Source organism: Myotis lucifugus, unplaced genomic scaffold (genome assembly GCF_000147115.1).
Source record: "Myotis lucifugus unplaced genomic scaffold, Myoluc2.0 scaffold_46, whole genome shotgun sequence".
In the NCBI taxonomy this organism is placed as follows: Eukaryota; Metazoa; Chordata; class Mammalia; order Chiroptera; family Vespertilionidae; genus Myotis; species Myotis lucifugus.
Genome location: NW_005871094.1, coordinates 2412305 through 2425025, shown reverse-complemented (window position 1 = coordinate 2425025; position 12721 = coordinate 2412305). Strand labels below are relative to the sequence as shown.

The window sequence follows — 12721 nt, the reverse complement described above, 5'->3', positions numbered from 1 at the left end:
GGCCCGTGGGGGGGGGGGGGGGGGTGGGGGGCCCCCCCTGGCACACACAGAGGAGGGGCCCTCAGGGGGGTGGGGGGCCTTCCCCTGGCACGAAAAGAGTAGGGGAGAAAGGGAGGGTGGGGGCCCGGCCCCTGGCACACACAGAGGTGCAGGGGGGTCAGGGGGGTTGGGGGCTGGCCCCTGTCACGCTGATCCCGGGGGTGGGAGGGATATTAACCTTTTTATATATAGGAAAAAAGCCTGGGGGATGGGTGGGAACCGGCTGGTTTGCCCTGAAGGGGGTCCTGGAAGAGGGTGGGGGTCCCCACTGGGGTGCCTGGCAGCCTGGATGAGGGGATGATGGCTGTTTGCAGCTGGTCACACACCCTTCAGGGTGGGGGTCCCCACTGGGATGCCTGGCCAGTCTGGGTGAGGGGCTGAGGGCTGCTTTCAGGCTGGCGGTTGTTAACTGAAGCTCCCAACCACTCCTTTTTTTTTCTCTTTTTTTATTTTATTCTGGGCCAGCTTTAGCTCTGGCTCTAGCTCTGAGGCTTCGTATCTGGTTTGTTTGCCATTCTATAATCGAAACAATGTATAACTTCAGCTCTGAGATCCGGCAGGCTGAAAGCTGTTTTCTGGGGTTTTGTTTAGCTTCTTATTTGCAACATAGTACATAGTTGCTTAGAGTTGCAACTCAGAGGCCGGCAAGTCAGGCAGGAACGTTGGAGTCTGCAGTCACTGGAGCAAGCAAGCCTCATGTTCGCTTCCAGCTGCCTGGCTGCCGGCCGCCATCTTGGCTGCCAGTTAATTTGCATAAGGATATGCTGATTAGCCAATGGGAAGGGTAGCGGTCGTACGCTAATTACCATGTTTCTCTTTTATTAGTGTAGACTAGAGGCCGGTGCACGAAATTGGTTCACTCGGTGGGGAGGGGTCCCTCAGCCTGGCCTGCGCCTTCTCACAGTCCTGGAGCCCCGTGGTCAGTTGCCTCAAAGAGGTAGGCCCTGCCAACCTGTCCGGGGCTCTGTGATGGATCGCCCCCGCAGAGGGAGGCCCCGCCCACCCACCGCAGCCCGCCAGTCGGTGGCCTGGGCTTCCCTCTGCGGGGCGGTCACAGAGCCCCCAGATTGATTGCCCTGCTGGCCAGTGGCCTGGGCCTCCCTCTGTGGGGCGATTGTGGGGCAATGGCTGGGCCCCCAGACCAATCCCATCACACCTGCCTTGGCTGGCCTGGCACCATTGGGAGTCATAGCTTGGTCATCTGGATGGTCATTCTGCTGTTCAGCCATTCAGTCAATTTGCATATTACACTTTTATTATATATATAATATTGCTACTTTTAACTTTAATTTTTTATAGAATATTTCCCTTTTTTCTCCCTTCAATAACCTTTCAGTTGTTACATTTTCTCCCATTTTCATACTCATTATGTCAAATTTTTTTTTTTTGCTGCCAATCTATTTTATGTACAAAGGGATTTTATTTTTAGTTTTTAATTCTATTTCATCCACTTTAAAAAATTTATTGATTTCAGAGAGAGGAAAAGAGAGGGAGAAAGAGATAGAAACATAAATTATGAGAATCATTGATCAGCTGCCTCCCACACGGCCCCTACTGGGGATGGAGCCCACAACCCAGGCATATGTCCTGACTGGGAATCGAACCATGACCTCTTGGTTCATGGCTCAACCACTGAGCCACACACAGGCAGGCCGTACTCCACTTTTTATCATAAGTTGATAAGCATTACATCTTGGCAAAAATGTTTTCAATTCTTTTTTCCTTTCTCAGGCCCTTTTGGAAAATTCTTTATAATATCCGCATAACACAAACACAAAAGCAAAAGTCTGATACATTAAAAATGTTGTCATGGTTACATAATGATCTGTATGTAGACTACTCAATATTTACAGTCACAATTCTATAGTGTTTTGTCTCTCTTTTAAAAAAAAATATATTTTATTGATTTTTTACAGAGAGGAAGGGAGAGGGATAGAGAGTTATAAACATCAATGAGAGAGAAACGTTGATCAGCTGCCTCCTGCACACCCCCTACTGGGGATGTGCCCGCAACCAAGGTACATGCCCTTGACTGGAATTGAACCTGGGACCTTTCAGTTTGCAGGCCGGCGCTCTATCCACTGAGCCAAACCAGTGAGGGCGTGTTTTGTCTCTTTTAGTCCATCCAGGTCATATTGGCAATTCCTTTCAAGATAGAAAGCAATGTTATATATGTTCTTCCTTACCGGATTTCTTTGCAAGCAATGAGAAAATAATTTTCATCTTTTCCATATAAGCATCGTTTTATAATTGCTTATACATTTTCATATAATTTTATATATTTCACCCGTTACATAGTCTTATCTTCCTATACCTTTACTCTTCTCATTTCACTGAGATTATAAACTACATTGTTTGGTCTCTTATCATAAATAGGTTCCATATGCAGTGAAAGAATTGTAAACTCCCTTTAGTGCCAAAATATAATATCAGTATTTTTTTCTACTCATAGCTCTAGGATAAAAGTTGTGTTGGGATAGGTATTAGGTTCTGATAAGAGATTATTTTATCCATTCTGAATCTATGAGGATAAAACAAGAAATGTTGAAAAGAACTCTTCCGTAAATCACATAGGAAATACATCTCATTTTCATGTGCATAACCATATTGCTTTCCTTCTGGTTCTGTGTTCCACTAGGTTTGTGGTAGAGGATATTTAATACCAAGACACAAAGAATCAAATTCTGATGTGAAAGGTAATGTTCTGCTTCTACCATCTCATAAATAATTAATTCACTTAACAAACACTGTATTTGTGCCACAGTTTTGAGGTTTCCACTGTGCTTGGTGCTTAGAGATATCGAAAAGTATACTCTACCATTTCTTCCTCTCAGGAGCTCATTTTTATAGGGGGAGACAAACAAGTTCAGTTCTGCTTGTTTTGTAACCTGTTTTTATTTAAAATTGCAGTATATCATTAACTTTGACCTTATAACTTCCTGTCTGTGTATAGTATCAATTATTTATTTACAATAGATTCTTAGAAAGGAATTGCTGCCCCAAGGTATGAATATTTTTTAAAGTTCTGCTCTAAATAGCAAAAATGCAACCAAAAAATCGTAAGATTTGACAACTGTGTTAATTTAACTGAACTAAACTATTGACATATTATCTGCTAACATTTTTATGTAGAAAAAGATAAAAATATGAAATGTAAAAGAGTCAATGAATTGTTTTCATGCTACTAATGATCTTTTTACCATCTAGATGCAAGGCCAAATGTATCAGATGATCGTATATTTGATTATTTCAGAAGACCGTCTCCTAATCAAGGTTTGGGTGAGTAAAGTGAGAGTAGTATAACAAGTAACGAGTTAATAATTTATGTTTGATAAAGATCTATTTATAAGCAATTAGAAAAGTATCTTCATATTGGATAGACAAGGAATAATTCACCTTCCCAGAAATTTTGAATCTCAAATCTTTTCTTTATAGCTCTAGAAATATATAGAAGTCAGTAGATATTTATTATATGTCAGTTTGCTTTCTTGTAATCTTACCCAGTCAAAAAAAAAAAAAAAAAAGAAAGTATTACATCTGATCATCTAATTTTTTTCATTATCATCTCACTGAATCTTAAAGCAGAAAGAAACCTTGAGAGTAGTCTTACCTTCTACTAATTACAGGATCCAGGCTCGTGCAACCTTTGATAGACTAATTTTAGTGACAGGTAGTTTACCAAATTAAAATAGAGTCCATTCCATTGCTAGAGAGCAGTAGCATTGAGAAAACATTCTTCACATGTTGAATTAAAAAGCATGTCCCACCCTAACCAGTTTGGCTCAGTGGATAGAGCGTCAGCCCGGGGACTGAAGGGTCCTGGGTTCGATTCCAGTCAAGAGCAAGTACAGGCGCAATCCCTGGCCCTGGATGGGGCACATGGAGGAGGTAACCAATCGATGTGTGTCTGTCTCTCCCCCTCCCTTCCACACTCTCTAAAAATCAATGGAAAAATATCCCCGGGTGAGGATTAACAACAACAACAAAAAACATGTGTCCCTGTATATTTCATCCACCTCTTTAATAACACAAAATATTGACTAAAGGAATCTTTAAAGGTAAACATTTCTGACTTGACTCATTTTCCCTGATTCTCCTTGAAATAATGAGATGTAATGCCTCTTCCACATGATAGATCATAAATATTTTTAAAAGCTATTATTTATTTCCCTGTAACTTTTCTTTCATTGTTTTACAACCATCCATATTATGAGAGGCCCAATTCAAATCCCTCTACCATCTCGTTTTATTCTTTTCTATCACTATTCAAGCGTAAATGAAGCTAAACACAGTATTGCGAATGTCATCTAATGAGTATACTAGGTGGGGCAAAAGCACATTTACAGTTGTGAGTATCCAAAACACATTTATTCTTGTATTACTATCTATTAATTATTGTATTATTTTTCATATGAACAACTGTAAACCTACTTTTTCCCCACCCTGTACAATAAATCATCATTTTCATTTGCTTCTTTGTATGAGATGAGATTTGTATGAGTGCTAAGATTGCATTTGTTCTTTGAATACCTCCATACTGGATTTACATATACTCACACCTATCAAATATTATTTTCAAAGTGTGACAGCTAATTTATGTCTCCTTCATTCTCTTTTACTTCAGTTTTGGTTTGATATTTTGGTCCAGTGTACTGGTTCTTAAATTTATTCCTGCTAAACTAAGTCTTCTTAGATTCAGCCTTTCATGATCTTGATTTTTATTATGTCATATTATTGTACTATATACATATGTGTATACATATATATTTATGTGTATATATACACATGTGTATGCATGCATCTCTATACTATCTCCATAACCACTCGAACTAAACCCTCATAGCTATCTTTTTTCCTCATTTTGCTTCCATCCCTCGTATCCAGTTAGCCACTGAATCTACCTGAATTTATCCCATAATCCCTTTTTCTCAATCTCCACTCCCTCATTCTTTTTTTTTAATATGTATTTTTATTGATTTCAGAGAGGATGGGAGAGGAAGAGATAGAAACATCAATGATGTGAGAGAATCATTGATCAGCTGCCTCCTGCACGCCCCGCACTGGGGATTGAGCCTGCAAGCTGGGCATGTGCCCTGACCAGCTCATAGGTCGATGTGCCACTGAGACACGCCAGCCAGGCTCCACTACCCTCATTCTTTTCAGACTCGTATGACCTATTTCCCAGGAGTGCTACAGATTTCTAATATTGTCATCTGAATTGCACCTTTCACGGGACCATAATAGCCACCTCTTAATAACACAAATCTGCTTATGTAAACCACCTACCTAAAGCCTTTCAGTAGTTCCCAATTTTCTAACACTGATTGAAGTTGACACAGCCCTAAGACTTAAATATTTTTTAAGCTTTCTCTTTTAAATATTTTAAACTTTTACTTTTTAAATAATTTAGTACAAAGACCTATATTCCCTACCTATTCAACTTCGATACAATTTTCTATCATCCTATAGTCAAATTTTGCCAAATGCACCAACAATGTCTTTTAGAGCAAAACTTCTCTGATTCAAGATCATAACTTGCATTTACTTGCCATATCCCTTTGTTCTCTTCTCATTTGGAATAGCTGCTTGAACTTTATTATTCACAGCACTGGCCTGTTTGAAGATTATGAGCCAGTTGTCTTGTAGAATGTCTAGTTTTAAAATTTTAGAGTACACCACAGTTACCTGAGGAGCTTACGAAAACATCAGCTTCTTATTCAGAGTTGGTCTTTGTTGTCAACCTCAGATCATTCTGGGGTTGGTGAGTCATCTGCAGACACACTTTGCAACTCACCACTTTGGGAGTTACAGTGAGAGTTGGTGGGACACAGCCCATCCAACCCTCATTCATCCTGAGTAGCTTTCTTGTACAAGTTTCCTTTCAATAATGTTCTGTTACTTAAACAAAACCGAGAAAAATTTTTGACAGACCATTAGCTGCAACATAGAAACCAAGTTTTCGAATGTGACATAATGAATTCCAATGAACTGGCCCCTGACTACCTCTCTAGTTTTATCTCTTGTGATTCTCTGCTTTCACTTAACACCTTAGCAAAGATGATCTTCCTGTAGTTTCAAAATACATGCGTCTCCTCACCTCCTTGCCTTTGCTCATGCTGTCTTCTCTGCCTGAAATGTACCTCACTGTCTCTTCAACCAGAGTAGCTACTCATTTAAGGAGTAGGTATCAAAGTTTACTAAGACTCATATGCAGTTCATTACAGGGAGAGTGAGATGGACTGAGTGATAGTGAATTGCACACACACTGCTCTGGTTGTTCAGAGGGGGTCCTGATCCAGCCTGGAAACCTCAGGTAATGTTTTCTTGAAGAAATTGATCCTTAAATTATAATGAGTCTTAACTGACAAGATAGGCATTTAACAGGGGAGAAAAGAATCACTTCCTTGAATTCTTAAAAGATTGTTGTCAATAGTTTTGTGATCTTATATGCAAACTAGAGGCCCAGTGCACAAAATTTGTGCACGGGGGGGGGGGGGGGGGGGCCCCCAGCCCAGGCTGGGCCCCCTTGGAGGCCGGGAGCCCCCGGGGGAAGTCTGAATGAAGGGTTAAGCCCCCCCCCCCGGAGGGCTAAGCTGGGAGGCGAAAATCCTTAGGGCTGCCCCAAAGGGGGGAGAGGGTCCCCACTGAGCGGGGGCCCCCCTGTGGGACCACACTGACCACCAGGGGGCAGCTTTTGCTTTGAGCATCTGCCCCCTGGTGGCCAGTGTGCAACATAGCAATCAGTCGTTCCATTGTTCAGTCAATTTGCATATTAGCCTTTTATTATATAGGATTCTTTTCTTACTTGGCATGCAGTGTGCCTGGGACTAGAGGTAACTCATTCAGAGCCCTTTGACTTCGGTCATCTCTTGCCAATATTTATTCTACTCAGAAGAAAACTTTTTGATAGAAAAAATAGAAACAGTTTAAGAGCTGAGGGATTCTGCTCTTTGTTATCCATTCACATTTTAAAATAATTCCAGCAGGACAAATCTAAAACATTCTTTGGTATATTTTCATTCTGAAAACAGCTAAGTAAAATTTATTTCTTGTTTTCAATATTTCTTCATATCTTAGTTCATTTGATATTTTAACCTTCCTGACACTATTCTTCTATGTCTAAGCCATTCTCTTATATTTAGTTTTTGTTACATAATCTCCTTTCATCTCTGTTCATGTTCTTCTAAAAACCACACAAATAGAAGATGTGTGTTTATCTGCTTCCCAGAGGTCTCATGTCATACTATGCAAAGATTGTGCTAGATACTGGGGTACAATGAGAAATAAAATATAGTCTGTTCTCAAGAAGCAGAGAGAATGAAAACAAGTAAACATAAAAAAATTAGATAAATGCAACTTACTGTGCTATGGGATTATGTAGGAGTTGTTTGAGGATAGGGGAGAATCAGAGGAGGTTTCTCAAAAAGTTAATTGTTAAGATTTACAGGGGCTTAATAAATGGCATGTTTCTTTACTATGTTCTGAATCACTAATAATTAAAAGAGTAAGACAAACAAAATACTAGCAAACTAAATCTAACAACATATAAAAAGATTATGCACAATGGACAAGTAGTACTTATTCCAGAAATGAAAGGTTAGTTTAACATTTGAAAATTAAACAATGTAATGTGGTAGTCAGGGTCAACCACAGTCCTAAAATATTAAATGTAAATTCCAGAAATAAACCCTTCATAAGTTTTAAATCCCACGCTGTTCTGAGTTGTGTGATGAAATCTGGCACCGTCCCGCTCCATCACACCTGGAATGTGAATTACCCTTTGTCCAACGTCCCCCTGCTGTACATGTTCCCCACACATTAGTCACTTAGTAGCCACCTTCGTTATCAGATCAACTCTGTGGTATTGCAGTGCTAGTGTTCAATCACCTTATTTTACTTAATAATCACCCCAAAGTGCACGAGTAGTGGTGCTGACTATTTGAATGCCAAAGAGAAGACATAAAGTATTTTCTTTAAGTGAAAAGGTGAGTACAGTACAATTAGATATTTTGAGAGAGAAAGAGACCATATTCACATACTGATTACAATACATTCTTATAATTCTTTTTTATTAATAGTTGTTCATCTCTTACTGTGCCTAATTTATAAATTAAACTTTATCATGGGTATGTATGTATAGGGAAAAACATTATAGCCCTAGCTGGTTTGGCTCAATGGACCTAAGAATCCCAGGTTCTATTCCAGCCAAGGGCATGGACCTTGGTCCGGGCCATGCAAGAGGCAACCAATCTATGTGTTTCTCTCACATTGATGTTTCTCTCTGTCTTTCCCTCTCTCTTGCACTATCTCTAAAAGATTAATGGAAAAATATCCTCGGGTGAGGATTAAACATATAAACAAACAATATATATATGGGGTTCGGTACTATCTGCAGTTTCAGGCATCCACTGGGTGTCTGGGAACATACCCCCATGGATAAGAGGGTATTGACTACTCTATGCTGTTTCTCTAAAACTGATAATCTCTGAAGAGTTCATAAAGAGTATAGAAAAGGATGGACTAACTGCACCTGGGTTGTTTGACATTATGTGTTGATTATGACTAAAACTCATACAGTAAAAAAAATTACATTTGGAGGTAAATAAGACTGACTCAGCCCAGCCAGGTGTGACTCAGCAGCTGAGCCCAGGAACCAAGAGGTCACCAGTTTGATTCCCAGTCAGGGTATATGCCCAGGTTCCGGGCTCGATCCCCAGTGTGGGGCATGCAGGAGGTAGCCAATCAATGATTCTCTTTCATAATTGATGTTTCTATCTCTCCCTCTCACTTCCTCTCTGAAATCAATAAAAATAATATTTTTAAAAATAAAGTAAAAGGTCTTATATTTAAGTCTTAAGATAACAGCATAATATGGCTTATAAATTTAAATATTTAGTACAGAGTTAACATCTGTATCAAAGGAGACAAAAATATATTATTATACTATTTTCATGCACACTATTTGTTTAATTTGTTCTATTAATCGCTATAATTACCACTGTTAACTAGCCCTATTGTTTTGTTTAAAAGTGTTTAGAAGCATTAAACCAAATAATAGTTTAAATAAAAGCATATTTTATATTTTATGTTATAATCATAATAGATGTGTATATGATGATTTATTACATATTTTACTGTTTTTTTGGTCTGGTATGGCTGTGTCCTAGGTTGGCTCTCTAAAAAGTTAGTTACCCTACTACACATGTAGATGTCCTTCTTAGATCCTAACATTCACAGATTCAGTTCTCAATTTTTGACAGTTATTGGATAGATATTTCTACTGTTTGCTATTCTGTTGAAACACTTTAATTAAAAGGCTTCCAAGTGAAATATGTACTACTAACTTATTTCATATTTCTGAATGAGACAATAGCAGATTAATTGAAGATAAGCTCAATTAAGTTAGCTGTTAAATATATGAATAAGATAATTGGCAAGAAAGTAAATTATTAAGTTTTGTTAATCTGAAAAATCTGAGTTCATAAATCTTACAGTATATTTTCTTTTTTAGTGAAAATGCCTGGACAGGCCCCTTCCTGGCTTCTAAAAGGATATTTGAGGTAGCAGAATTATTACCTTACTCCTTCCTTTTCCTCTGTTTTATAAAGATTTTGAAGTAAAGCAATAGGTAAAAGTCACTTTTTGATAACAATTGCTAATCAGATGTCTCCTTATAACTACACTAGTGGCCCAGTACATGGATTCATGCACATTGAAAGGAAATTAATTAGAATATATTTTAATATCGTTATTCGTCCTTTCTCTATAATAGAAGTGTCAACCAAATTCACGATCAACAGTGACAGATCGAAACACACATGTGCGATGGCACCAGCAAGAGCTTTATATGTATCGCACATGCACTAGTCAACTTAGCCTTTTATATATAGAGAATAAACTTGCTTAATTAGACCCGCTTTCTGATTTAGCTAAACTTTTTCCAGCTCAGTGAAGCATCCACTTCTCTTTCAGGCAATTGTCAGCAACACAGCAGTAAATATCAACATGAAGCAGATTATTATTGTAGATCACGCAGGGAGAACAAAGGGTAAAATATTTAATGGCAGCAGTGTTTGACTATATTCTGCGCAGTGAGAAAGAAGTCGTTTTCAAGGTCCACCATTTCTTACTGCTTTTCAATCGGGTCAAGTTTCTAAGCTTTCTAAATCTCCGTTTTCCGGCTAATGAAAAGAAAATGGGATTCTACCAAGTCTCCTATCTACCTACTCCAGGACTTCTGTGAGGATCAAATGAGATGAGGCACAGGAAAACGCTTCACAAACATTTGGTTAAAGTGTAAAATGTTTCCACCTGGCTATAAAGCAAGTCGTGTTCCTGGGCTGAAGAAACTCCAAGGAGGCTAGTCGCTAGGGAGAGGAAGCCAGGCGCTGCTACGTGACGCCATTACCCGGCGCCAGCGACCATTTCCAGGCTGGGCTGGGCTGTGGGCTGCATTTAGTGCCATGGGGTCTTGGCAGCGTTGGCTGTGATTTGGTGGGGTGTCGCTCTGGGGTGGTGGCGGGGCCTGTGTCCCACTTGGAGGAAGCCAAGTGTTGCTTTGTGGGTGCCAGGTCCGCAGTGCTGTTCCTTTGTAAATGGCCAGTGCATGTCACGGCAGCTCCTGCGTTGAGCGTCTGCCCCCTGGTGGTCAGTACACATCATAGCAACTGGTCAGATGGACAATTAGCGTATTAACCTTTTATATATATAGATAGTATCTGTGACTAGGCCAGTTTATGGAATGCCCATATGATGCATTTTTTTTAAGGGTTCTGAGATTTCAATATCCCCAAACTATCCTCGGTGGATGCCTTAAAATCTACACTTAGACATTTATTTCTATGCATCTGTCATCACATTATCTGAGTTTCTCTTTTTAAAAAGAAATATTTCTGGCATAAGGTAATTACTTTAGAATGAATAACTCATTCATTTACTATCTGTACTAGCCATTGGAGCACTGGTCACGTAGGGATACTACTACTACTACTACTACCACCTAAAAACTGAAAAAGGAATGACAGAAAGAGAAATCAGGGATAACAGAGATAAACTTAGTAGTTGTGTCCAAACCAGTAATTATAGCATTAGCTCCCTTGGCAAGTTTCCTGATTCTTAGGCAGCGGTTCTCAATCTGTGGGTAGCGACCCCTTTGGTGGTCGAACAACCCTTTCACAGGGGTTGCCTAAGACCATCCTGCATATCATATATTTACATTACAATTCATAACAGTAGCAACATTACAGTTATGAAGTAGCAATGAAAATAATTTTATGGTTGGGTCACAACATGAGGAACTGTATTTAAAGGGCCAGAAGGTTGAGACCCACTGAATCTTAGGAATCTTAGGAATATGAACAACCATCTGGACGGGTAAGTATTTGAGAACAGACTGCCAAATACAAGAAAGGCACATGGTATGCCCTTTCTTCCTTTCTTGGCCTCTCTTCTAAGAACTTGGTTTCTTTTTTTAAAAAGAAAAACTGGGTTCTGTTGAAATATTTAGTCTCCTACCCCAAAAATGTAAAAAATCAGGTAAGAAACCATCTTGGGCATACCTGTACTTTGATCTAGAATTGATGGATTTAAACTAAGACATAAATTTTTTAAATATATTATTTCTCATATCTATGGAAAGAAATTCAATTATATATCAAGAGAAGAGAAAGTAATAGAAAAAGTACTGAAGTGAGATGTGAATTCTAGACCTGCCCCTCCCTCAAACTGGCCATGTAATCTTAAAACAAGTCGCTTAATCTCTGGAATTCCTGACATTCTTTTACAGTCCCTCTCCCACGTAAAGTGGAAGATAAAACAGACCATCCTACCCCCAGGATGAGAGCCCCCATGGGATAACATCTGTAAGAATACTTTACATACTGTATGTACATTGTAATATACAAATACAAGAAGGATGACATTCCTCTTGATTAGATGGTTCACTATTGACATTGAAATCAGAGTTCCCAATTTCTTTCAGCTCCCAAAATATGATGCAGAGGCATAGCAAATACCAACAAAGACACTTTTCGGAAACCGGTAAGAGACCAATCCAGGAAGCAATTCAGCCCAGGAGCACTGGTTTGTATAGAAACTGCTTCAGAGTGACATCCTTGAATTGTACTGTGAGCAAGCCAACTCCCAGTTGGACAGAGAGGCCAAGGATACCAACAGAAGGTCTTTTTATTTTTATTTTTAGGATTTTAATAAATACAAGTATAGCTTTCACTGTATCATCATTAATAAATCCTATGAAATTGGGATTTAGGGGAACTGCTTTTGTAAACAGGGATGATTAATAGCCATTTTATTCCTGTCTCTGAAAAATATTTGCCTTATTTAATTTCTATAGGAGTTGAGTACAGAAGAAAATCATTTCAGTTTAATATAGCCTTGAAAAAGAGATCTATTTAATTGACTTATTCCCCATATCCTTGAGGATTTTTTTTATTATTACTGCTTTAATTTTATTAGTTATAGCAACACCTCCTTGTTATTGATGCCTTTCAGTATATAGAATAAAAAAAGCAATGAACTGCTGGTACAGCATGGGTGATTCTCAGAATCATTGTGCTAAGTGACAGAGGCAGACATAGAAAAGTAAATATTACATGATGTGTACTCATTCATCAAAACAGATTAATTAGGAAGCTTTCCTTATCCATCCCTAAGTATGATTCAA

At 39.0% G+C, this 12721-nt stretch overlaps 1 protein-coding gene across 1 annotated transcript in view; it reads left to right on the top strand.

The window, feature by feature from the left end:
- AGBL3 (ATP/GTP binding protein like 3) overlaps nucleotides 1–12721 on the top strand; it is a 65560-nt gene that overhangs the window by 45398 nt on the left and 7441 nt on the right. The window contains 4 exon segments of the mRNA XM_023753512.1: nucleotides 2678–2735; nucleotides 3247–3318; nucleotides 9551–9599; nucleotides 12020–12078. Of these exon segments, the coding sequence (XP_023609280.1) occupies nucleotides 2678–2735; nucleotides 3247–3318; nucleotides 9551–9599; nucleotides 12020–12078 (238 nt within the window).